Raw genomic sequence first — 26,932 nt, 5'->3', positions numbered from 1 at the left:
CGCGGTAGGAGAGCAGCAGGCAAACATGGGTCCTGCTGCTTATTTTTTGTGTTGGGAATGAGATCCAAGGTCCTCAGGAATGATAAGCAGGAACTCATCCACTGAACCACACCTAGCCCCTTATCCAGGCTTCTTACAGTCACCACCCGGCCCTGCCCAGGTGCTTCCAGACTGCAGTGAAAAGAGCGTTCATCTGTCACAGGGTGGTTCACTGTCACCTTTGTCAAGTATAGCAAGTAGAGGATGCCAGGCTCAAGGTCATGAGCATACAATCCCAGCTCTCAGGAGCCTGAGGAGGAAGACCAGGACCCCAGGCTAGCCTGGGCTACACAGTGAGACTGTTTTTCAAAACCAAAGTCAGGAACAATGAGCCTAAAGTGTTTTCTTCTGATTCTGCGCTCTCTCTGTCTCTCTCTCTCTTTCTTTCTCTCTCTCTCAAACACTCTCAAGACCACAGACGATGCAGATGACGCTGCTGGACACAAAAGCTTCACTTGTGCCGCTGTGCAGACGGGGTTCTGTGACTGGAGCGCCCGCTACTTTGCCCAGCCGGTCATGAAGGTGAGACCTGAGTCCTGCCCCTCCCAGCTTCCGGGCCCCACTGGACCCTGGAGCCCTCATTCTGCTCTCGTGTCCTTGCTGCTGCTTCTTGCTCCTTGTTCCCTGGTGACACTAAGCCTATCCTGTCCCTTTCTTTGGCTTGCAGAGCCCTGTTAGCTCAGCTGGGAGCTGCGGCCTGAGCCAATGGGCTGGTGTTTACAGGCAGGGCTGGGGCTGTGCTTGGGACAGTCGGCCTCACCTTTGGGTTTGGTGGCTCCTGTCATACTTTGCTTTCTATTGGAGGATGATACCAAACTGCTGTCATGGTGCGGGTGTCAACACCTAAGACAGAAGAGCCAAAGTGGCCGGCTTTGCTTGCCTCCTGACTTCTCAGAGAAAGCACAGGCAAAGCCCTGCCACCTAGAACCTTGTCCTCACTGTCAGAGGCCAACTCTATTAGAGTGAGCTCAGGCCTGTCCTTGGGCCATGCTTGGTGACTGAGTACTCTGGGACAGTGGGGATCTGCAAAGCTGTCTTATGGTTCTTACTCTGCCTTAGCTGTGTAGTACAAGGTATGTCAAGACTACAGATCCGTGCCTGTGTTAATGGCCCCAAACATGCAGCCGCTGTACGTGGTCAGCCTGTCTCTGTCTCTGTCTCTATGCAAGTGCTGCAGAATTTGGCTTTTAGGTTTGTATGTAGATCTGAAGCATGTTCTTAGACCATCTTCTCCTTCCTGCATATTGACAACTGCAAATCAATGCCATAGATTATTCTCAATTCTAAGTCTAGATGCCCAAGGAAGTTCTCTCTCTGAGTAGCCTTTGGATTTCACCAGAGCATACACCTCCCCCTCCCTCTTCCTACGGTGGGACCAGTTTGCCAGTAAAGCAGAGTAACTGTTTTCAGCATCTTCAGCAAGTGGTGGTGTTCTGAGTTCTTAGGGGCCTTTGCTGATGGAGGCAGGGTGAATATCCCCTTCCATGTTTATACAAGGGCTGGAGAGATGGCTCAGCTGTTAAGACAATTGGCTGTGTTCCCAGAGGACCTGAGTTTGAGTCTCAGCCTCTTAAGTGCTGGCTTGCAACCATCTGTAGCTTCAGTTCCAAGAATCGAGTGCCCTCTTCTGGCCCCCATGGGCACCAGGCACAAGGTGTAGTGCTCAGATTTACTTGCTGGCAAAATACCTACACACAGAAAAAATGGCCTTAAAATATTTAAACAAGCATTAAAGTATAAAATGACTAGACCTTTTACATCTTGGGCTACCAGTCCCTTCAAACTAATCAATTGCTTTGTTAAGATACAAAACAATTAAAGATAACCAAATGTAGATGGTCTCTATGAGTCCTTATAAAATAAAAAATTGAGATCCATTGAAGTGTCTAACAGAGACAAGATAGAAATTCTGAAATGAGCCAGATGGTAGTGTACACCTTTAATCCCAGCTCTCAGGAGGCAGAGGCAAACAAACCTCTGACTTTGAGGACAGCCTGGTCTACAGGGAAAGTTGCAGCATGGCCAGGGCCACACAGAGAACCCTATCTTGAAAAACCAAAAAAAAAAAAAAAATCTGAAATGGGGTTGGGAATGTATAGCTCGGTGATAAGAACTGGCCCTGCCGTGCCTACAACTCTGAGTTCCATACACACATCACAAAACAAAATAATAAAATCTCCTCATGGTCAGGCCGAGGGTAGGCCCCACTTTCCATCCCAGGACCACCCGAAATTATTATTATTATTATTATTAATTATTAATTTTATATTTAAATATAATAATAGTGAAGAATAAATAAGAGTAAAGAAAGGGTATGAAATGCTTAATGATATACTATTGTGACAATGACCACACTGCCATGGTACCAAGTATCAGGCGTAGGCCTGGAGGATTGACAGAAAACACAGACTTGTGTCATTCACTAAGGAGAATGCCAAAGCTTTATTGAGGGACCAGCAGTATATACTAGAGGTCAGGAAAAAAACAATGATAGCCAAAGGTCAGGCACCTGGGAAGTCCCTACCACACCAGGCAGGAAAGCAGGAATCAAGCTGAGCCACAGGATGTTCTGCTCTCAGGATCCTGTGCAAACAGCTCAGCTGGGGGCATTGAGCTAAGCTCACCGATGCCTAGCACTACTGAAACTATTAAATATTTTTAACAAATCTGAAAAGCTCATTAGTACCAGTTAGATGTGTCAATACTTGCCTGTAATCCCAGCACTCAGGAGGTCAAGGCAGGACGATTGTGACTTCAGGGTCAGCCTGCACCATATTTTGAGATTAGATCTCAAAACAAAACTGATTTTAAAATGATATATAAGAAAGTGCTCCTGGTGGAAGGTTTCAGACAGAGACCCCGAGAGCTGAGCCTGACAGTAGTTCTACAGGTCTCTGTGGCCCCACATGACATGCTTGTGGGAAATCCTTGGGGCGTGGGGAGGACACCTTCATGGTAGTGGCACTGAGAGGCTTCTGTGCATACATTTCAGGCACCTGCTCTCTTGATAGCAAGCATGGAGAGTGGGAATGTAAAGCAGTCAGCTGCAGGAACAAGACAAGGCCCATGACGCCCCTGCACTCCCTTCCCAGTGCCATGCTGTCCTCACAGAGCCCCAGGACAACATTTACGGGCAACAGCCTGGGAGGAGTACATGGTCTGCACTTGGGCAGTGACACTCTGCAGAGCCATGTGGGCCAGCAGCTTACCAGCAGGGTGGTTTCCCAGGACAGTTTGTGAAGTCAATGCATAGAATATATAGAATATAGAAAGGGACCACCTGCTTCCCTCTCACTGTGGTGGCAGTGACCAGCAGTAACAGGAACTCCCTAGGATACTAATGAGAAGCTTTTCTTGAAGGCCTTGACAGTTACTTGCCAGGCAGTGGTGGCGCACGCCTTTAATCCCAGCACTTGGGAGACAGAGGCAGGTGGATTTCTGAGTTCAAGGCCAGCCTGGTCTACAGAGTGAGTTCCAGGACAGCCAGGACTACACAGAGAAACCCTGTCTCGAAAAAACAAACAAAACAAAACAAAACAAAGACAGTTAATTGATCTCTGCCATCCTTGTGTGGTGTCTCAAGGAAGGGCCTGGGGGACTCAGAATGCATGACCCTTAGACTTCCCAAAGCCCTGTCTTAGAGTGAACACATCATCCCTGAGCACAGGGCACAGGTGGGTGAGCGAGCGAGTGTCCTCAGATCCTCAGACACTGAGGCACTGGCCAGAACTGATCATTAGGAAGGGTCTGCTGTGTAGTGTGAGCTATGCTGGCTCCTCAGCCGGGTGTAGATCAGTGCCTCCATACTCTCCTGCAGTACACGGGGCATGTGAGAGTCGCCACCCCCAGGAGTCAGGAGCATGGACATTGCAGAGGCAGTGGCCAAAAAGAGCCCCTAGGACAGTGGTTCTCAACCCATGCCACCCCCTGGGGGCCAAATAGTCCTTTCACAGGAGTGATAGATCAGATATTTATAACTCATAACAGCAGCAAAATTAAAGCTATGAAATAGCAACAAAAGTAAATTTATGGTTTGGAGTCACCACAATGTGAGGAACTATATTAATGGGTTATAGCATTGGAAGGTTGAAAACCACTACCCTGGGCCTACTCCCCCTTTCAGAAGCAGCAAGGAGCATTTAGCAAATAAGCACGTTTGTTTTCCTGGCACACGGACAAGCCTGTCTCAACACTATTTAGTTGCAGCCTGCAGTGATACCACTGTGACCACTGGTGTTTCCTGTGAGTCTGAGGTGCAAACTCAGTCTCAGAACTGAAGGTGGAGAAGCAATTGTTAAGCTTTCAAAAGGCGTGTTTTATCTTATTTGAAGGAGCTTTAATCCTCTCATGGCATGTTGCTGAAATGGTGCATCACGACTGTCTGCTGCTGGCCTGCTTACGGGAGAACTAAAAGTTCTAAGGCTATGGCTGGACCTCAAGGAGTAAGGCATGTCCGTGTCTACTGTGAGATCCACAAAGCAGTCCACAGCTCTGTGTCTACTGTGAGATCCACAAAACAGTCCACAGCTTCGTGTCTGCCGTAGGATCCACAAAACAGTCCACAGCTCCGTGTCTAGTGTGGGATCCACAAAACAGTCCACAGCTCCGTGTCTACTGTGGGACCCACAAAACAGTCCACAGCTCCGTGTCTGCCGTAGGATCCACAAAACAGTCCACAGCTCCATGTCTACTGTGAGATCCACAAAACAGTCCACAGCTCCGTGTCTGCTGTGGAATCCACAAAACAGATAATGACAGCCTGTCATGTGCTTAGAGGAAAAAATATATTGAATTTAGTTTTGAATAGGAATATTTTTCTTCTCTTAGTTAGCAAATTTCAAACACTGGTTCTGTCCAGAGCTTGCCTCTGAAGGAGAGAAGAAGCCAAGCGTCTTCAGATGCTGTTAGTTGTAGGGCATTGCCGCTATCCCAGAGGGCAATTTGGCAGCTGCTGTCAGACTGCCTCTTCCCTAAAACCAGTGGTCCTTCTGAGGAGGCATTCCTACAGTTACTAATGTATGAGAGTTGCTAGTCCAAAGGTGTGTCATGTAACACTGTTTATAATACGAACATTAATTAGGAACATTCATTAAAATGCCACATCCATAGACTGGGTGAATACCGTACAAACATTAAATAGTGGTTTGTGTCTGTGTGTGAAGCTTCGGTAGGACCTGACAGACCACAGAGTGCTCATCCACACCCGGGTCTGGAGACTGCTCAAAAAGCCAAACGGCCAGGGCTTAGAGGGAATTGAGTCAGGTCTTATACTAGATATTTCTGGAATTGGAATTTTTTTTTAGAATAGTTACTTATTTTATAATTTAAACCAATTAAAATATGATTTTAATTAGAAAAAGAGCTTTAAGAGTCTGTAAACTTCCTGAGCACCGTAAATAGAAGGTGCCAGCATGTCAGAGCACAGCCCTGCGCCTCAGCCCAGGCCTACGGGTACAGCTGGCTGGGGCGCTGTGCAGCTCCTGCCCTTGGATAAATCTGCACATCCATGAATCTGGCTCAGAGCACATTATTACGAAGTCAGAAAATGGAAATTGTGAGGCTAAATGAACTCCCCATAATACACACAGCTTCATCTTGGTTTTGCTACATTTGCTGAAGGTGCTGCAGGGACACTCTTTTACCTCACGTGTGAGTTCTGAGTTTGTGTAGAAACAGAAATCTCTAGGCTAATTCTACTCTCCTGCTGTGGTAAAGCTGGAAAGGCATCACTTCACCCCAGAAGTCAGCGTGACACAGGATGAAGTCCTGACAGCTCTTGTCTCTTCAGTGGGAGGGCTGAAAGATACTGAGCCTCCTGAAAGGACAGGAAGGCCCCTCTGTCAGACAGGGTTGGACCCACCAGGGAGAACTCCTTTACCCATGGGTCTCCAGAGACCGAGTGGAGAGTACCCACCCCTCAGGGCCTCTCTGTACAAGCTACCCTACACTGTCTGTATATATGTACGTATGTGACATGGCTCAGAAGACAGAGTAGAGCGCCTACATCAGTGACGTGAGCCTGGCAGAGAAGGGCAACACACACCTCCTCAAAGGCCACACCTCACAAGCCCCTCAAGGAAAGGAAGCAAGTGTTGCTATCTCCAGATGCTGGAAGAACCGCCCAACTCCAGAGTGAAAGACAGTATCTCATTTCCAGAGCCAGAAAAGTCACTGATCCAGACCCTTCATAGGGAAAGGGAACAGTCACTACACAATCCACCCTGAGAGCCTGAGATACGGGCCCTGCTTGCAGCTCTGCAGCAGAGATCTTCCTGATCACCAGCAGGTCAGCTGGCCTCCAACAGAGGAGGAAGAACACAGAAGCCCTGAAGTACCCACAGGAGGGCACAAAGTTGCCCACCTCAGCGCCACACATCAGTCATCAGAAACCAAGCTGTTTACCTTGCTCTCTGTCATTCTGCACAGGAAGTGTGAGATTCATTTAAAAACTATAAAAAGGCCAAAATTGTCAGGCAGGCACTGTCCAGAGACAGTCATAATGGGACTCAAGTCTGAGACAGCCCAGATGTTAGAGCTAACAGAAACAGAATGAATAACCAAGTAGACAAAAACCACGCAATAGGGTGCGTGGCTCACACTGTAGATCCCAGCAATTGGGAGGCAGCCAGAGGAGTACTGTCATGAGTTTGACACCAGCCTTGGCCATGTAGTGAATTCCAAGATGCCCTGGCTACAGAGTAAGACCTTATCATGAAAAAACAAATTAAAATACAGAGGCTAATGGAAACAAGTAGAGAGTATGCGTAAAGGGAAATTTCAACCAAATTGGAAAGTAAGAAAGGGCCCAGTGAGGTGGCTTGGTGTGTAAGAGTGCTCGCCACTAGCCTGACAGCCTGACTTTGAGCCCAGCACCACATGATAGAAAGAGAACTGACTCCTACAGGCTGGCCTCCAGCCTCCATATGTGTTCACTCTGATGCATGCATGTGCACGCGCATACATCAACAAACATAAAATAGGTTTTTAAAAAATGTAGACAGGCAGTGGTGGCGCACACCTTTAATCCCAGCATTTGGGAGGCAGAGGCAGGTGGACTTCTGAGTTTGAGGCCAGCCTGGTTTACAGAGTAAGTTCCAGGACAGCCAGGGGTGCACAGAGAAACCCTGTCTCAAAAAACAAAAACAAAATGTAGGAGGCTAGAGAGATGGCTCAGCAGCAGCTAAGAGCACTAACTGTTCATCTAGAGGACCTGAGTTCAATTCCCAGCAACCACATGGTGGCTCACAATCATCTATAATGAGACTGGATACCCTCTTCTGGTGTGTCTGAAAACTGACTACCATGTGCTCATGTAATACACACACACTTTTTAAATAGAAGGTTGCTAGGCTGTGGTGGGACACACCTTTAATCTCAGCATGAGGAGGCAGAGGCAGGTAGATCTCTGTGAGTTCAAGGCCAGCCTAATCTACTCAGAAAGACCCTTGCTCAAAAGACAACAGGATCACGTGTCAGTGGGTCAGAAGACCTGCTGTAAAGGTGGTGGTATTCCTGAAGTAGATCTGTAGACTTCCAGCTCTCTCTTGGAAAACTGACACATTTGACATTGGATCCCTGTGGAAAAGTGAAGAACAGAGAATAAAACATGAAAGAATAAAAACACAAGGCAACTTACACTTCTGATTTCAAACTTACATGTTGGTGCTAATTAAGTCTGTGTGATCTGGATGTGCAGGAAGATGGGTAGCAAAGCATGCCTGCTGTCCTCACTGTGACCATAAACAGAACCACGAGGCAGGGCCCTTTAACCCATGAGCTGCCACAGCCCACTCGACTACAGTCCTCCTGGACTTAAAGGAAAGACCCCTCATCTCCTCCAGTCACTCACAAAACTCTATAGCTTAAAACATTACATTATCAAACAAAACTGCTAGTTTCCCCAGCTATTATTTGACTGTGCTAGCATTGTAGTCCCCACAGGCTCACTGGGGCCTTGCTTTCCAGCTGGTGGCACTAATTTGGGAGTTGGTAAAACCTTGTGAGTTCTGGAGGCACACCCTGGGCACAATCCTCCGCCTTGATGTGAGAAGCAATGGCCTACCACTTCTTCCCGCCATGATGCCCCGTCTGTCTCGCCACAGCTCAGGAGCAGTGAAGTCTGATGACCAGGAGCCAAAAGCGCTGACACTGTGGGCCAAAATCAACCGCTCACCCAGAGCCCGGACTGGCCTGCAGCTCAGGAGGTAGCTGCCCTCAAATTTGTAGCATTCACCTGCCTCAGCCTCCCAAGTGCCAGATGACAGCCATGGGCAGCATTCCTGGTCTCGCCTACTCTGTCACGCTGTGCGTGTCAGGGTGTGGTCTCAGCCGCTGAAGTCTGACTAACACAGTTGGTATTTCTGACAAAACTTTAAAGCAGAAGGATCGAGTGTGGTGCAGGATGCAGGTGTGCACTCTTGAGTATGCTGTGTAAAGCAGCACCACTCAGGTGAAGCACCATGCATTGTAAGAGAGCAAACAGCTCTCCAGTGGACCCTAAGGCCTTCGCACAGTACTAAGGAGGCAAAAGCACATTCAAAACTGCAGAGCACATGGGCCACCCCACCCAGAAGATACTCAGCGTTAAAGTCAGCCTCCTAAGAGAACAGGGATGAAGAAGACAGACCACACAGCAGTTCATGGCTGCAGAGAAAGCGTCTGACAGAGCCCCACAGCCGTTCGTGACATACTCAGCACACTAGAGATAGGAAGCCTCCTTTCCATTGTGAAGGATGCCTGCTGCTGCGGTCAGTTGAGTAGGCTTGCCGGCCACAGAGATGTGCTGCAGAGACGCTGCGCCTAACTGCAAAGAGCAGTTAGAAATTGAAGTGTGATATCAGTGGCATTTGCAATGACACTACAAAACAGAAATACTTTGGTATAAAAAAACAAACAAACAAACAAACAAAAAACCTGAAAATTCTGATCCAGTAAAATAAAGGGAAAGGCCATGTTCCCAGGTGGTTCACAGGTGCTCAGTGGCTCACAGGCACTGGGCCTCCTAACAGCCACTGAAGTCAGTTGAGCCCCAATCCAAGTCCCGGGAAAACCATTAAAACAGCTAAAGAAATGTTGCAACAACAGAGCCACTGTCCTAGTTCAAGATGGCCACGTTAGTAATCAGGATCGGTGTGGAGCTGGAGCACGGACAGACACACAGATCAATAGGGTAAAGTAGAGAACCCAGAGATGGAGCTCCACGGGCTGGTTCCATTAATTTTTCAGCAAAGGTGCAAAAACAGCCCAATTCAGCAGAGACATTTCAAAGACACAGCCTTGATCCCCGCTCACCCCTTATCAACAAGCAACAGAGTGATTTGTAGCCCTACATGTAAAACCCCAAACTATACAGTTTGAGTTAGGTAGAGCCTTTAATAAGATACAAAAAGCATAAGCCGTGCAAGAAAGCAAACTGATGAATCGTGTTTCATCCAACAGCTCACATGACCATCCTCAGCTACAGCAGTGGCACGGTGCATTTGGACCCAGGCTGGAGTACACAGAACCCTGTGTCTTAGCTTAGGTTTGTATTGCTGCTACAAAACAGCAGCGATGCAACTTGGAGAGGAAAGGGTTTATTCAGCTTAAACGTACACATCACAGTGCACCATCAAAGGAAGTCAGGGCGGGAACCTGGAGGCAGGAGCTGCTGCGGAGGCTGTGGGGAGGGGGGTGCTGCTTGCTCGCGTGCTCCTCGTGGCTGGCTTGCTCAGCCTGCCTTCTAGAACACCAGACTACCAGCCTGGGGATGGCAGCGCACACAGTGGGCAAGGCCCGTCCCATCCACCACTAAGACAATGACCTACAGGCTTGCCTACAGCCCAGTCTTATGGAGTTATTTTCTCAATTGAGGTGTCCTCCTCTCAAATGACTCTAGCTTCTGTCAAGTTGACAGAAAACTAGCCAGCATGCCCTTGTTCTATGAGAAAAGGCACTTGCTACCAAGCCAGATGACCTGAAGAGAGAAGCTGTTCTTGCTTCTTATCTTGTTCTTATCCTCTGACTTCCCCAGGTGCACCATGACATGTGAACCCACATATACATTCACACCCTAAAATAAATAAATGTATAAAAAAGTAAGAATGGAAGGGGTGCTGGAGAGGTGGCTCAGCAGTTAGGAGCACCGACTGCTCTTCCAAAGGTCCCAACTTCAGTTCCCAGCAACCACATGGTGGCTCATAACCATCTGTATTGGTATCTGACGCCCTCTTCTGGAGTGTCTGAAGACAGCTACAGTGTACTTATACACATACAATAAATAAATCTAGAAGAGGAAGAATTATTGCCTTTTGTTAAGAACATGAAGTTAGTCAGGTGTGCTGGTGCACGCACTTGATCCCGGAACCATGAGAACAGACACAGGCAGATCTCTGTGAGTTTGATGCCAGCCTGATCTACAGAGTGAGTTCCAGGCAAGCCAGAGTTACATGGTGAGATCCTGTCTAAAGAAATGAAAATATTCAGGCCTAGTGGTACACGACCATAACCCCAGTGCTCAGGAATCTGAGGTAGGAAGATTGCAAAGTTCCAGAGCAGCCTGAACTACACAGTAAGACCTTGCCTTAAATAAACAGAGAAGATTTTTCAGTTATAATTCTTAAAAGTAACTGAAAAAGATTATATATTTGTTATACATGAGAAACTTTTCAAAACTGATAAGAAGAGAAGCAAGAACCCACACAGGTAAAAATATTTGCACGTGTGCTTCACAGGCAGACATAGCCATCAGATGAGCACGCGTGTTCAGCAGCAGTCGGAGAGCTCGCCGCTTCACAGGGCCCGAGGAGCGGGAGCCTCGGAGCCCTTGCGCCGCAGTCCAAGTGCGGGATCTCACAGGTGCTCTCATGTTTGGTTGCACTCTGTAAGCGTAGGTGAGATGTGAACCCTTGCCTTGCTCCTGACATCTACAGAGAGGCCTGTACGTGGAAGTCTATATTCACAGTAGCGAGAAATGCCATAGCCGTACTGTGCTGAGTGGAGGGTTCTGTAGAATCCGGATAAGCATCTCAGAACAGGCAGAAGCACAGGGTCAGAAATCAGGTGGTGTTTACCAGAGCCTGGGGCTAAGGGCAGACTGGACAAGGAGAGGGGCATGCAAACATGTTGGGGACACCCAGACTGCTGAGAGTTAGATGACTGCACATTTGCCTAATCTCAAAACCATACCTAAAGAGAGGGACTTGGCTGTACGTCAGTCAAATTGGCGAGACTGTAAAGAGAGGCCACTTAGTGCTCAAGTCACCACTGCCCACCTGGCTGCCCACCTGGAGAGAAGGTGGGGATGCAGGTGTAAAGGACAGGGTGATGACAATGTCTGTGAGAAGAGCAGGTAACCTGTCCTCAGCCTACAGGGCCAGCATTAGCCTTCCCTTGGGGTCCTCCCCAATTTTACCTTTGCCAAAGCCTGTTTTCAATCTTGATAGTCACGTTCCTTGACATACCATAAGTAGTAAGTTATACTTAATACTTCACAAGACACCAAGAGTAAGGCATAACCCCAAGGTCTAGACTCCACACGAGACCTGCATATATTGTCTTCCCTATGTTCCAAAGCCTCAAGGTCTTTGTGACCAGAAAAGGGATGGGCTGCAGTTTTCAGTTCCATCTCAGCTGCCTGTGCCTCCACAGGAGGCTTCAGCTATAATCGGTCTTTCTGAAAAGCCAAGAGGTACAGAATTGGCATGTCTTATCCTAATCGTGTGATGCTGTTAAACAGCCCATATTCTGTGCTCAAAGAGGACCTCAGAAGCCAGGCCTGGATGCTTACTTACTGAAAAGTGTTGTTTCTCAGACCAGATATGAATGGGTGGGAAGAGAAAATGGGGTGGGGAGTAATACACAACCACAAAAAGTGGGAGTGGGGGGGTTCTGGTCTCTAGGCCAGTCTCATCTAGTCCCTCCATCCTGAGGGCTGGTCACCCCAGTGATGGAGGTGCATGTGCCTTCTCACAGTGAACGCCCTGCCTCATCTCAGTGGGCCTTCCTCTGCACTTTCTGCTACCTGCTTGTTCATCTTGTGAACCTATCACAAGTATAGCAGGTCAGCAGAATACTCACTTCCGCATGCTGGGAAGAGGCACAGCCGCACCCCCAACCCTCACTCCCGTGAGACCGTCCAGAACCAGGGCTCTGTCATCAGTGACAGCTCAAGTGCCAGACTGTCTGACACTCTCCAGGCTTCCTTATGCCTGTCTGTGCCTCCGCCACTGTGTCTCCTCAGGCCTTGATCATCTCTGTTTTGTTGTCTTTGGAGCCTGCCCTGTCCACCCCCACACGTGCATCACCAGGTCCCTCTTCCTGCTGCAAGCACCTTTTAGACCTCTGCTTCTGATCTGCTCCAGAGAAGCTGGGTTTCATTAAAGTGCGTCTCTCTCTCTCTCTCTCTCTCTCTCTCTCTGCACACTTGGGTCTGTCAGAAGCTGCTTCTCGCTGTTGCTCATGTCACTGGTCATTTCTTTTCTAACACGCTCTGCGTGATCATGAGGTAAAACTCATGGTTCTGAACCATTTGCTGCTGTGGGATGGTTTCTAAACTGATCGACACTCTCAGGGAAGCAGGGCCATCCTGCCTGTGTCCAGATTGGATGTCCTCCTCTGGCCCCTAATTTGATGTTCGGATGTGTTTCTTTGTGGGTTTGGGGGAGAAAAAGAAGAGTATATGGCAATGAAACACTGAAAAAGAAATACAGTCCCATCTGGGGTCCTCTTCCCGGCGCTGTCTTCCTCAGAAGGCCTCTGCAAAACGCTGTTTCCGGCTGGGCCAGGGGGTCCTCTTTGTTCACTGATTGATTCGGTGTTTGGGATGTTTAAGAACGAGTGGGGGAGATTTAGCCCCTTGAGGAAGGAAAGCAAATACACCTGTGTTCACAAGCAGGCTCAGTTGTCAAAGCCAGCAGCACTGCCTGGGCATGGCCAGAAGCATTTCCCTTGTTTGGGAATCTCAGGACCCCACCCCACGGATCCATCTTCTCCTGTTAGTGGGCTTCCACCAGGGACCAGACTAGAGGACCCAAACCACCAAACTCAGAGAGGAATGTCATTTGATTGTTTGTTATTTCTGAGACACAGTTCTCTGTGTAGCTCAGGCTGGCCTGGAACTCACCATATAGACCACACTGGCCTCGAACCTGCCTCAGATTCCCGAGTACTGGGCTCATGTGGACGTGCCACTATGCCCAGCTTACAGGTGACTGTCTTGTCATTGCTGAGCCTAATCCAGTGTTTTCTGTCCCTAAAGATCCCCGAAGAGCATGACCTAGAGAGTCAGATCCGCAAGGAGCGTGAGTGGCGGTTCCTGAGGAACACGCGAGTCAGGAAGCAGGCACAGCAGGTCATCCAGAAGGGTAAGTCCCCTCCAGCCCCCAAGCTCTGGTGTGCTGCTCCTGTAGGCCAGAGCGCTCACTGCCTGGTAGAGGCAGCTGGAACAGGGAGGGATGGTGTTGGGGAAGAGGAAGCTGCCTCAGGGGGAGGGCTTCTCCTCAAGCATAGCCCTGCCCTGGGGTCTCAGTGCAGGCAAGTCCCCACTAGTTGGTGACCTTCTGAGAAGCATCACTCCTGTTTTTGGAATTTCCAGAAGAGAAGTGCTAGTCCTTTCCAGGCCCTGGGGACCCACACCTCAGTCCTTTCCTTTCCCTGTAACAGAAGCAAGGCCCTGGTTTTGTCCAACCTGTCATTACCTTGTCCTTGCAATGACCACTGGTTATATTCTTCCAAACTTTGACAACCACACCCTCACCAAGCCCTTCCCAGACCTGGGGACATGTTAGTGATCAGCCAAGGACAGTATGTTTGCTACTGTAAGGGGCTCAAGAGCAAGCTTCTGTCAGCTGATTGCATCATGTGTGTCTCCCCGTCCGCGCCCCCCCCCCCCCCGCCAGGCCTGGAGGACATGGCCATGTCAAGAGTAGCAAGAATGTGGGCTAGACTACCTCACCCAAGCCCAGGGTCTTTATCTCCTCTCTTGAGGAATTCAGCGTGATGCTATCCTACCAAGTGTAGTCCCACAGCTCTGACTGCGTGAGAGTCACAGGCAGAGGCCACTTCACGTCTCCAGCCAGTTTTTCTCACAGAGGGTAGCTATGGCAGAGGGTCAGTGTGGTTAAGTCAGTGGCTAGTTCTACCAGGAGCTGTAAGACAGAGCCAAACAAAGGCATAGACCCCAGAGCTGTGGATACACCTGGCTAAAGCCACCCCATTTCCTCAGCGTGTCCTTTCAGCCTTTTCTTTGATCCCAGCTGTCCCTCTGCTTCAACTCTCCTAAAGACAATCTCAGTGCTGCTGTAGATGAGAATCCGGCTCCAATTGTCTCTTACAGGGATCACCAGACTGGACGATCAGATCTTTCTGAACAGGAACCCTGGAGTTCCCTCTGTGGTCAGATTCCATCCCTTTACACCATGCATAGCTGTGGCCGACAAGGACAGCATCTGGTAGGCATGGTTCTGGCTCACCTGCTGTCTTCTCCCTGTTGCACTTTTGAGGCCCACCTCATTCTGGACCCACCTGGGCTTCCTTAGTAAAGAAGGAGCTGGGCTCACCAAGTTGCTCCTTGCCTGTTCTGCAGAAGCAAGTGGGTGACAGAGTCCCTAAGAGAGAATGGAGTGTTGTTTCGGGGTGTGTTTGTTTGTTTGTCTTTGCTTTCGCTTTTTTACTGTATGTGCATTGGTATTTTGCTTGCATGTGTCTGTGAAGATGTCAGAACTCCTAGAGTCAAGAGTTACAGACTCCGACTATAATTGCCATGAAACTTGAACCACCAAGTGGATGTTGGGAATTGAACCCAGGTCCTCTGAAAGAGCATCCATTGCTGTTAACCACCGTGCCATTCTGAGAGAATAGAGTATAATGCGTACTGGGTTCTGACCTGGCACGGTGAGGAACCTGCCCACTTGAGTGTGTTCATGGTTTATGCACTGCCCATAGAGCTCCGATTCTTTTCTTCCTTGTTGTGTAATGCCGGGCGGTGGAGGCGCACGCCTGTAATCCCAGCACTCTGGGAGGCAGAGGCAGGCAGATTTCTGAGTTCGAGGCCAGCCTGGTCTACAGAGGGAGTTCCAGGACAGCCACGGCTACACAGAGAAACCCTGTCTCAGAAAAACCAAATCAAAAAAAAAAAAAAAAGACTGTGTGTAATGGAACTGGCCATCTTAACTGTGTGCTGTCAGTGCACGTGGATCCTATGAGGGCCAACTGCACCCACCTCTAGAGTGCTCTCATCTCCCCCACCACAGCTGCCCAGTGGACATAGTCCCTTCCCTCGGGTGCCATCAGCCCCATCCTTCTTGTGTCTGAGCATGATGCCTGTAGGAACCTCCTGGGTGGAATTTGTGGTATTTGTCCTTTCTGCCTGGCTTCTTTCACTTTCCTTCATGGTTCACTCATAGTGTAGCATCTTGAGCATTTCCTCCTCCTCCTCCTCAGGGCCTGGTAATGCTCCGTTGTGAGGCTCTCTCACACTGTTAGGCTGTCATCTCAGGTCCCTGCTTTCAGTGGGGAGTGTACCAGAGATGGACTGCTGCTGCGCAGTGTTCCTCAGTGACCGAAGTGCATCCCTCCCTCCTGCCTGCACAAGGCTCCTCACTCATGCTGGCAGCTTCTGCTCCGCTCTGGTTGCAGCCATACATGACGTGAGGCTGTGCCCCCACTGGATTCTGACTCATGTTCCCCTAGTGACTATCTTTCTGCCTTCCCTCTTATTCCTTCAAGTTTTTGGGACTGGGAGAAAGGAGAGAAGCTGGACTATTTCCACAATGGCAACCCTCGGTACACCAGGGTGACCGCCATGGAGTACCTGAATGGGCAGGACTGCTCCTTGCTGCTGACAGCCACTGGTGAGTAGGACTGCTGTGGCCCAGGCCTGGATGTGTGTGAGGGAAAGGGCAGGGACACAGGCAACCTGATGGTCAGAGCTCTGGGACCGTCTTCTCTCCAAGCGCCCCTCCCCTTCCATGACTAGAAATACCATGTCAGCCTCTAGCCCCTAACCTTCAGGAGGGACCCATGGGAGATCCAGATACACGTGACAACAAAGGAGTACACCAGAGGTCATAATGTCCTCCAGGGCCCATGCTGCCCCCAACCTCCAGTGCCATCAACTCCCTCCTCCCTTGGCTCCCACACTAGGTCCAGCTATCTTTTGCAGGCCAGCTTCTGAAGGTAGATGAGGAGTGTTTCTGAAGCAGGAATGGCTCTCTCTCAGAGTTCTGGTTTTGATTTTTTTTTCACCTGAAATGTCTTAATATCATGCTTGTGTTGAACAAGATTAAGATGCTTTTCCTAGGTTGCAGTTGGTTTATTTTGTGTTGTATCCCTTTGTTTAAGACAAGGTCTCTTATAGCCCAGTCCAGCCTCAAGCTCTCTATATACCTAAGGATGACCTTGAACTCCTATCATCTTCATCTCTGACTCCCAAATGCTGACTGTCTAGAATTACAGTTGAGTGTCACTTTACCCCATGTTATAGTGCTATGAACTGAGACCAGGGCTTCACGCTTGCACAGTGAGCTCTTCCAGCAGAGCTCCACCCTGGCTACAGTTGCTCAAACACTTTAAGGCACGATTCCTGGATCAGGGACAGTTTCGTGGTTGTGTGCTTGCCTGGCATCACAGAGCCCCATGCTGTGTTCCTAGCAGCACAAAAACTGCAAAAACAAGATAACGCCAGCTCTGATGACCTCCCACTGATGTCAGGTAGAAAGATGACTGTGACGCTGATGAAGGTGTCCTGAGCTCACAGTCCTCATTCTGGGCCTGGACTTGGTGTCTAAGCCACTGAGACCATTGGTGTCTTGAGCATGATTTACGAATACATGGTTTATTGTTCACACCTAAAAGGGGAAACGACTTGCAGCGAATTAATCCTACAGCCTGATAGTCCAGCCTAAATGATGTAGTTGATACCCAGAGGCAGGACTCACAGACAGCAGCTAGAGGTGGTCCAAATAGCTCTCAAGTCCAATAGCCCAGTACACAACAAGCCGCCACACCCACCTCCACTGGTAAGGGAAGGACAGTGAGCAGTGCTGGCTCTCCTTCCTGCAGATGCTCCGAGATGATGGAGGCTGGCTTGTCAGCCTAGTTGTGCTTATCCAGGTCAACCAGTGCACCAGACACTCAGCAGTCACCAAGGTCACAGAGCCAGGCCAGAGACAGAAGCTCCTGGTGGGATATGTGGTCACTGGAGGGTCACTTGTTGCTTGAGTACACACTCATGCTTGTTAGGTGCATTAGAGACCAGCATCTGCCGAGCCGCCTGGAGTTGGGATCTCTATGGCCTTTCAGAGGTTCCACTTGCCCTCACAGACTGCCTAGTATCTACTCCTGATGGTTGGGAGCTGCCTGCTTCCCAGGCCATTGGTGGTTACACCCGTGTGCTCGTTTCAGTCAGCATATTCTCATGACAGGTTGTTGAGCGGGCATACCTCCATCTTGCTTCCTTGTTTGTTTTCGTGTTTGCTACACTGACAAATTGTCCCATTTCCTTTTTAAGTGAAGACATGGCCATAAAAGACAGCATCTAGCAATGCCACCTCAGGACCCACAGCATCAGCACTATCCCAGGGACCCTCAGGGCACAGCTGGGGCTAGAGGAGAGGTCAGGGTCAGATCGAGAGCCCCAAGGCACCAAATAGGAAGAAAGAGAACGAAGGGAAAGGCATCAAAGTGACTGCAGCCATCCTTTCAAGGGAGAAGCAAAGGAAGGGCCCTGAAAGCAGGCAGATGGGTCTGTGTTTTGGTCTGGAGATCCCCGCCTCTGTCCTCTCCAGCCATAGGTCTAGCTGGGTATACAGAGGACCAGCGGCAGTGTGGGTAAGGACGAAGGCTGCAAAGCTTCTCTTCTGGAAAACTCTGAGTGCCTGGGCCCTTGGGAAGGACAGAGTGGTTTGTGCTGCTGACTCTGGGAAGGAGAGCTAGCCATGCCACCAGGCCACTGACATGTGGCCTGCGCTTTCTTTCCAGGGCGGGGACCACCGTGGCCCTGTCTCCCTTTACACCTGTCTTTTACTGGTCGCTTGTATCAGAATAGCGGGAATAGGCATTGAGAGCACTGCAGCTGTGTTGTGGAGATGGGGTGGGGCACGACCTCTAGGCCATGGGGTGTACTGCTTTCTCCTTTCCTAGATGATGGTGCCATCAGGGTCTGGAAAAACTTTGCTGATTTGGAAAAGAATCCAGAGATGGTAACTGCGTGGCAAGGGCTCTCAGACATGCTTCCGACAACACGAGGTAGGTTGGGCTCTCAGACACACTGCTGGCAGTGGGAGGCGGGTCTTGGTTCCCTAGAAGAAGGCCATCTATGGGCGGTGGTGGTGCACGCCTATAATCCCAGCACTCTGGGAGATAGGCAGGCGGATTTCTGAGTTCGAGGCCAGCCTGGTCTACAGAGTGAGTTCCAGGACAGCCAGGGCTACACAGAGAAACCCTGTCTCGGGAAAAAAAAAAAAAAAGAAGAAGAAGAAGAAAAAAAAAAAGAAGGCGGCCACCTAGAAGTATGTAGAACAAAGTTCTGACTCCTCCAGGACACCCGGTCAGTTCTGAGGTCCTAAAATCACCAGTGATCTCCCTGGAAAGCACAAGAACTGGTAACCCTCAGGATTCCAGTGCTCTGCCAGGTTCTCAGTTTGGCCAGGTCACAGGCAGAACTGCAGGTAGTTAGATGTGGCTTGGAAAAGCACTTTTGCTGGCCAGTGCCAGCAGGCTGGCACGGTGTCTGTCCTCTGCCAGCTGTGTTCTTTCCCAAGACCACTGAGTAGTGATCTGCTTCTGGTGGTGGAATCTTGCCACGCCCACATTTGCCTAGGCTGGAGGGACCCGTGGCCACCAGAGTTATGAGGAGGGAAACCTGAGTGGCTTGTGGCGGGAAGTCAGGGCTAACTAAGATGAGGAATGAGTGAAGTCCCGAGGGTCTGCACATAGTGTCAGCTTTCCCAGGAAATGCTCTGGGACTGCTCCCGTGCCTGGCCCGCAGTCATGCTGGGCATGTGCCTCCTCATCACTGAGGAGCAGGGATGAAGAGAGCCAATGTGTGCGCCCAAACCAGCTCCTGCCCCCATGGCTTCCGAACGTACCCCCATAGGTATGTTCAGCCTCTGACCATGCCTGTGTCTGCTTTACCAGAGGACAACGAAACATCAATGTTTTGTTGCCAGCCACCATAGGTGTGCCTTGTGTACAGAGCTTGCTTTGCAGACACTTGGCTCTGATGGAGGTACACGCCCATGTGAACAGAATGACCTTTTGAGAACTCCTGAGAGCTAAGCCAAGTTGCCCATCTTGCTGTCTCGGTAGCTGGGATGACAGGTGCGCCTGCACCAAGCCAGGAGCTTGGTTATGTCGTGCTTGCCCGCTTGTCTCCTCTGGGTACTCAGGACGCTCCTCACCTTACGCTGTGCTAGAGCGTCCAGTGGCCATGGCCTGTGGAGAACCTCTGCTTTTCTGGGAGAACTAGGACTTGGTGGTCTGACGTGGCCTGGAGGCCACGGAAAGGTGACCTGCTACTTACATCTCAGAGTTACAGAAGATATATTTGGTGGACAGAGCTTCTGAGGCCCTGTTGTCCTGTGACTCAGTGCCATGGCTGGGTGGAGTGTAAGGGTCTAGGAGAGCGCAGAGTTCACGTGAGCATTGCTGCAGCATCCTGGCCGTACATGAACAAGGGGATGCCCAGCACAGCCCCATCTTGCCCGAGCCATTGTTTGACATGGTGACGCCACTGTTTCCCCAGGAGCTGGGATGGTGGTAGACTGGGAACAAGAGACTGGCCTCCTCATGAGCTCAGGGGACGTGCGCATTGTCCGGATCTGGGACACTGACCGGGAGACGAAGGTGCAGGTAACCACTCCAGGCCCTGCACAGACCCACACTTCACCATGCTACAACTGCATGCTCCTACTCACAAAACAGATCCCACCCTCTGCAGACAGTGACAGCGATCTGTGTGAGGGAAGGCAGGTGGGGAGGTGGCGTCTTGCTGCCAGGTGAAAGCTAGTTACTCCTGGGTACACATTGATGTGTACACAGAACACAGACTAGGCCTCTGCACTTTGACCCTGCATTACAGTGGTAATTAAGGTTATGCTAACCCAAATTATTTCCAAATATTGTTTTCTCCATGCAAATTAGGGAATATCAGAAATCAGTAGGGTGAAGTATCTTAGATGAGAACCATTAACTGTTTGACATCTGCGTCTCTCTTCTTACCCTGTGGTGCTGCGTGCAGAAGGCAGGGCCCTGTGTATGCTAAGCACCTCCCCTGAGCTGGAATTCAGCCCCTTAACTTAAACCAGGTTTTATTTTCAAGATTGTTAGTTTGTTTTTGAGATATAATCTTACTGTATAGACCAGTCCAGCTCCAAATTTTCCATTTTAATAGTGTATTGGTTTTGACTCAGATGCCTGGGCTTCCTTGCCAGAGTCCAATTGTACCTGCCTCCTTCAGATCCAAGGCAGAGGTCCCAGAAAGTGTAAGGACAGCACACAGGTAGCTGTCTTCCTGGTGCCCAAAGACACACAGATCATAGACTAGGCCTCCACACTCCCCAGCCTGCCCTGCCAAAGTGGAGACCTGGACAAATCATGGCTCTGCCATAGAACAGAGGGGCAGAGACAGGTAGGAGTGACAAGAGCTGGCAAGACTTGTGGGCTGTCCACCAGCACCTTCTAGAAGCTCCCGTGCATCCTCAAGACCCACGATGCCACCAAACAGTGAAACACTGTCTTTCAGGGTCCCTGTCCCTACAGGGAGATAGTGCCGGCTTGTTCCTACTCCTGAGGGTGCTGTGAGGGACCATCTGGGGCTCCTGCAGGTACAGGGCCTCCTTGGGTGTCATCACATCAGCTGCAAAGGCAGGAGTGGGGCTCTGTCACAACCTCCCCCACTCACACCTCCTCCGCATCCCACGGGTCCCTCTCAGGCTCAGCCCATCTGATTAGAAAGCACTTTTCCCTCTGAGGCCCATTTCCAGCTCCCATTCCTTCTTGCTTCCATTCATCACCCCTTGCCCTTCGGCAGGATTTATGGCCACCACAGGGAGCAGAGAAGCCTTTCCTTAGGTCTTCCCTGGCTAATTAGGGCCTTGAGGAGAGAGCTAACGAGGCTCCCTCCCTGCCAAAATGTGCTTCGTCTTTCTTTTCAGGAAAGGGATATATTGCTGGAAAGTTTAATTGGCACTGAGAGCCAGGCATCCCCACAGGTGCCTTCCAGGCTCTGCCCATGCACAGGCTCACAGACTCTGCTCTACCTGGCTAGTAGGCACAGGCTGGGGCAGACGCTCATGCAGACAAGGGCATGACTGATGCCCTGTGAGCTTTGCACTACCCTTGGCCCAGTTCCTCTGGCCTGTGATAGCATTGCAGGTGGAGACCAGTTTCTGAACTGGCGAGAAAAGAGGATATTTCCACAGAACATACTACAGCCCCTCAACGCTCCTCGCTGCTCTCTTTTTGGGCTTAGGACATCCCCACGGGGGCTGACAGCTGTGTGACAAGTCTATCTTGTGATTCTCACCGCTCACTCATTGTGGCTGGCCTGGGTGATGGCTCGATCCGTGTCTACGACAGGAGGATGGCACTCAGTGAATGGTAATGGTCACATCTCCCCCCTCCTTAACACTATTGAAGCTCCTTCCAGATGGCAGAGGTCACCCCATTGCCAGTAATAGGTTCAGAATGCTCAGTGAGGTGAAGTGTCTTCAGGAGTGCACAATAGACCTCTGGCTCCAGACAGGAAGACAGCACAGCACATAGGGCTAGCAAGACGGCTCAGGGGGCGCTTCCTTCACCTTCCACTGCCTGGCTTCCTCGGGTTGACCCCACAAGCAGAAACCGTGACCTTCTCTCTAAACTGCCAGCTAAGGCAGGACCAGGTCTTCCTCATCCCAAAAACAGCACCAAGGCTTCAAGGCCAGAACTGGGGAAACAGAGGGCAGAGAAATGAGGGGGTGGCCTAGGACAGCCTAGCTGGAGCCTCTGTTCTGGGTGTCCTCCTGAGGCTCGGCCTGAGGGCAGGGCTGCCAGCTCCAGTTGACACCACTCCTAGTCCTCCCTGCAGTTCCCTGAGCAATGGGGGAGAGGAGCCGGGCTGGGCGGTCCTGACCACACCTTCCTCCTCTAGCCGGGTCATGACTTACCGGGAGCACACAGCATGGGTGGTGAAGGCCTACCTGCAGAAGCACCCTGAGGGCCACATCGTGAGTGTGAGGTAAGGAGCAAAATATGCATGACACATTTGCTGTGAAAACATTATTTTCCCTCCATTTAAATATGTCCTTGGTATTTAAATAGCTAGGGACTGTTGGCATTTCAGGGCAGTAATTGTGATTGGCCAATCTGTGATTGGCCTGAAAGGTCAGAGGTCAGAGCAAGAGTGGGGGTGGGCTTGGCTGGCCTGGGCTGAAGGAGGAGATGTGCAAGCAGATGTGTCCCTCACAGGAGCAGCAAAGCAGAAAGCCCCTGGCGGGCGGGCAGGCGGGCAGCACAACCCCAGCGGGCCACCTCACTAGTCAGCCAGTGCGTGTGCACGTCAACTCAGGCCTGCTGCTCAGTAGATACTGTGCTGAGAGCAGTGGATCTTTATCTGCTGTTAAAGAAACAGCAGGCATGATTCACTGTCACAAAGCCACCACTTCTTCAGAGAGATGCCCTTCCCTCCCTTGTCTGGGCACAAAGCAAAGCATAGTTCTTGGAGTGGACACGGAAGCAGAAGGACCCCGAGCAAGGCGGCCTGGCCCTGTGGGGCTGAGCAGCACCAGGCTCCCCAGCCATCTTCTTCTGCCTCTGACGATGCTGTTCTTGACCTTACTTCTAATCTCTTCTCTGGCCCTGGTGTGCCCTGCTTTGTGTGCGCTTGGCAGCTTCCTTTAGTCAATCCTAGCCTTTTCTGGCTTGAGAGGGCAGCTTGGTGGGAGCCCTGGCTGCCAAGACCAGTGGGGTGGCATGCTGTGGGGATCTGGACTCCACTGGTCGGCCCTTGGAGAGGTCCCGGGAGTCTCCGCAGCTTTGGCTTTACCGTCGCATGCAAGTGGACATGGAAACTCAAGGCCAGTTATGCCGCCCTTCAGAGCCAGCGGCTCCAGGTAGTATCCCTAAGGCTGCCACCAGCAAGCATCACCCTGGTCCTCTCTCACAGTGTCAATGGAGATGTGCGCTTCTTCGATCCTCGGATGCCTGAGTCTGTGAATGTAATGCAGATTGTGAAGGGGCTGACAGCCCTCGACATCCACCCCCAGGCAAACCTGATCGCCTGGTAGGTACCCTGCCTCCACGCAGCCCTGCTTCAGAGTGCACAGCCTGGGCTCTCTCCTCCACCCCACCGTGCCTTTGAAAGAAGACTTTAGAGGGTGTAACTGTACTACCCTGAAACAAAAACAAAAGATGCTCCCCTGCCTTATCCAGCTTTGAGAACACCTGTCCCCTGGCATCTCTGGGGACAGTCCTGGTTGTTCCTGACAATAACAAAGGAGTAGCCACTTCCTGCCCCGGGGTGGCACACAGATGGACCTCCTGGCCTATGGCCCCGCATGATGTAACTCTTAGCCAACCCCTTGGACTGTCTTCCTCCTGCACCACAGGGAGATAGAAACTAATGTGCTGACCGTCTTTCCCTCCCTCTGCAGTGGCTCCATGAACCAGTTCACAGCCATCTACAACGGAAATGGGGAGCTGATCAACAACATCAAATACTATGATGGGTTCATGGGCCAGCGTGTCGGGGCCATCAGCTGCCTGGCTTTCCACCCACACTGGGTCTGTACCTTCACTCCTGGGTTTCTGGGAAGTGGGGGCTGAGGGGGCGGGGGCGTGAGGAGGGGAGTAACCCAGAAAGCCTGGGTTCCTCCTTCCCGAATCCAAGAATATAAAGGACTAAGATCTGCTAGGCCTGGGGTATCCAGGAAAGCATTGCCCTGCCCTCTAGAAACCAAACCCAGTTCTTAATGCTCAGGTAAAAATGGATAGCACAGGGAAACAGCCGGTGTCCTCCGGCTTGGGAACAGTAGGGGGTGTCACTGGGCATGTGTGTCTATAACCGTAATCACTCATGGATTTTGGTGTTGGTTAGGATTTTGCAGAGTGGGCTCCACAGGAGTCTGTGTATAGCACTGTTGAAGTGCACAGCATCGGATTCCCAGAACCATCCCAGGGGGGCAGTCCTAAAAGGAAGCTTCAGGGAATTGTGGGTAGTATGCAAATCACCTGTAATGGAATTTGGATGATACATCTTTCCTGCTAGAATCTGGCAGTTAATGACCCTCATTTCTGTGCCCGTGTGGAGTTCAGAGGTGTTATAGCTATTACTCCTCACCCCTGCTAGAGCTCAGCCTGGAGCCCAGGCAGCCTACACCCACCCTTCCTCTACCCCAGTGACGCAGCTCCTACCGCATCACAGGTCCTGCTCACGTGCTTTCTCTCTCCCCACACAGCCTCATCTGGCCGTAGGAAGCAATGACTACTACATTTCGGTGTATTCAGTGGAAAAGCGTGTCAGATAGCGGCTCCTAGGACCCCTGCCAGGCTGCAGCCACCCTCCGCTGTACATAGTGAACCAGCCTGCACTGCTCAGGATGCAGTGCCCACCTACCCACCCACCTGCCAGCCCCGGCTCCTGACTTGGCCGTGGTCAGCTGAAGGGGGCTTGCACATCCTTTCTTCTGTCTTCACTGTAACGTACAGGTCCAGAGCAGGGAAGGGTTTGACACAGCTTCCCATCGAAAGCCAGCACAGGCAAGAAGGACCTCCTCAGGGTGGCACTGTCCTTTCCTGCCCTGCTTCCTTCTGAAGTTTTACACGGGACACATTTGATTTTTTCCCATGCGATCAAAGCATTAGTTATAGAACAGACAGCGCCCTATAGAATAGCCATGTTGGGGCTCCTAAGAGCCATGGCCCGGCCCGGCCCTGCTGTCCTCTTGGAATAGGCTGGCCAGTGCTGGGAGATGGATAAAAGCAACTGGGGGAAGAAAAGGGGGAAGGAGAGAAGGAAGGAAAGAGGGAAGGCCTCTCCTGCTACAAGGTAGGAAGTCTAAGCCTGGCCCTCCTAGAGCACCAAGGCAGCCCAGCCCACTGAGTATGTCATGGTGCTATGAGGAAAGGGGTCCCCGTCCTGCCCAGCTAGACCTCTGAGGTCCAGCCTGGCGCCCTCACGTGAGCTGGCTGCAGGAGAGGGTCTGGATCTGGGCAGGTGAGGCAGATCAATAGTTAGCGACTGCCCCATCTGGCAGGCATATTCTGAAGTGCTTCTCTCCCATAGGGCAGCAACAGTGGCCACGGCCCTATTTCCTGCTAGTGCCACACACAGGCACACACGCATGCAAGCACACAGCCTCCTCATCCATGCTGACATGGATGCCCTGGTCTTCCTGCCCGTGCACATTTGGGTGTGCATTCGTGCAGGCCCACAGTCTCCCCTCCTGCACATATATGGGCACTGTGGCCGGCCACACGCACGCGCACACGTGCTAGCCTCACCACACACAGGTTCAGAGACGTCCCTGGACCCAGAGGCTCGAGAGCAGCAGCAGCTCTGTTGACGGTGGGACTGAGGTTGCATGATGCAGTCTGTGCTGAGGAAGAGTGCAGCAGTGTCCTGGTGTGCCTGACATGTGCCTGTGTGCACTTGCAAGTGAGGGACCGTGGACATGCAGCCTTGGATGGACAGCACTGCAGAGCAATTGCACACAAGCAGGACACAGCACAATGATGTTTTGAAAAGCATTTTCCGTTTTTCCTGGGAATCAGGATCTTTCAGAGGAGGACGAGTGCCAACAGGAGCCCGGGGACATGGGTTGGGACGTCTGTGGCAGAGGCTGGGTCCCTGTGCTGTGCTCAGTGGACCTGTTTTAGCCAAGAGCATCTTCCCTGTGAGAGGATCCCTACAGGCTGAGCTGAGCAAGCAGGACAGGGTACCCTGGTGCTGCCCCTGGAAACGCATTCTCCCAACAGGAGGGGCTGGAGGAAGTCACATCCGTGTCGGGCCATGGTCGGGCGGGCTGGACAGCAGTGTGCAGTCAGGAAGGCCCAAGAACCACCCAGCTTGCCTCTGCTCAGTTCTGCAGAGTGCACCAGCGGCTGAGTATGCTTCAGCTCAGTCCTTGTCCAACCGGGGATTCGGTTTCAGCCACACAGGGCTGCCTGACGGGCTGGGCTGCTTCCCTGCCCTTGTGGAACCAGTGTTTGCATCTTGCCCACAGGCTGGGCCTTCACAAGTCTGATGCGAAAATTCAATCATGAAGCTAAGCAAGGCTCGAGAGAGCGCTGACCTAGAGTTCATTGTCTCTATTTATTTTACCAAAATGAGAGTTGAAAGGACTGACAGGACACAGAACTGCAGTGGCGTCCAGAGCAGTGACAGCAACAGAGTATTAATAAAGAAGAAAGCCGTGAGACATCACTGCCCTTCCAGATGAGAACGGTGGGGTGAGGGTGGCCAGAAGGGCTGTGTCCTCGTGGCTTCTGCAGTCCCTGGGCCCCTGGGATGGAACAGTCTCGGCCCAAGACAGGGCCACTGTATCTACCCCTCTTGGGCCTGGGTGGAAGGGAAGACATGCTGGTTGCCATGGAGATCTTGAGGCATTGTGACTGGGATTCCTGTGATGACTCTGGCCTTGTCATTAATAAGGTTTTCCCGCATTTACACAGACCAGCTTCACATGGCTGTCCTGTTTCCCTGTTAGTATTGTTGCTTCCCTCAGCAAAACCAAGTCCTCCTCTAAGGGACTGGCAGAGGTGTGCAGCCAGACCTGGGGAGACAGGCCCAGCTTTGTGGTCTGTGAGGGCAGACAGCAGGCTGTTAATGGGCGTGTCCTAGGTTCAGCGCTCCCTCAGCCAGTCTCATGCGGTCATTGTACCAGGCTGTGCCCCCACCACCTCCTGCGAGTGTCTGCCTCCCCATCCCGGTCTC

At 51.2% G+C, this 26,932-nt stretch overlaps 1 protein-coding gene across 1 annotated transcript in view; it reads left to right on the top strand.

Annotated features, from left to right (window-relative positions):
• Rptor (regulatory associated protein of MTOR complex 1) overlaps nt 1-26,671 on the top strand; it is a 291,246-nt gene extending 264,575 nt beyond the window's left edge. The window contains exons 24-34 of the mRNA XM_052197679.1: nt 451-561; nt 13,277-13,382; nt 14,354-14,468; nt 15,745-15,869; nt 18,160-18,264; nt 19,763-19,869; nt 21,491-21,618; nt 22,151-22,237; nt 23,165-23,281; nt 23,652-23,781; nt 24,456-26,671. Coding sequence (XP_052053639.1) covers nt 451-561; nt 13,277-13,382; nt 14,354-14,468; nt 15,745-15,869; nt 18,160-18,264; nt 19,763-19,869; nt 21,491-21,618; nt 22,151-22,237; nt 23,165-23,281; nt 23,652-23,781; nt 24,456-24,524 — 1,200 coding nt within the window. The 3' untranslated portion in view covers nt 24,525-26,671. The remainder of the gene's footprint in view (nt 1-450; nt 562-13,276; nt 13,383-14,353; nt 14,469-15,744; nt 15,870-18,159; nt 18,265-19,762; nt 19,870-21,490; nt 21,619-22,150; nt 22,238-23,164; nt 23,282-23,651; nt 23,782-24,455) is intronic.
• Nucleotides 26,672-26,932: the final 261 nt, after the last annotated feature.

This window comes from Apodemus sylvaticus, chromosome 10 (genome assembly GCF_947179515.1).
Source record: "Apodemus sylvaticus chromosome 10, mApoSyl1.1, whole genome shotgun sequence".
NCBI lineage: Eukaryota > Metazoa > Chordata > Mammalia > Rodentia > Muridae > Apodemus > Apodemus sylvaticus.
Note: the sequence above shows the minus strand (reverse complement) of the source record. Positions and strands in the feature narration are given on the sequence as shown.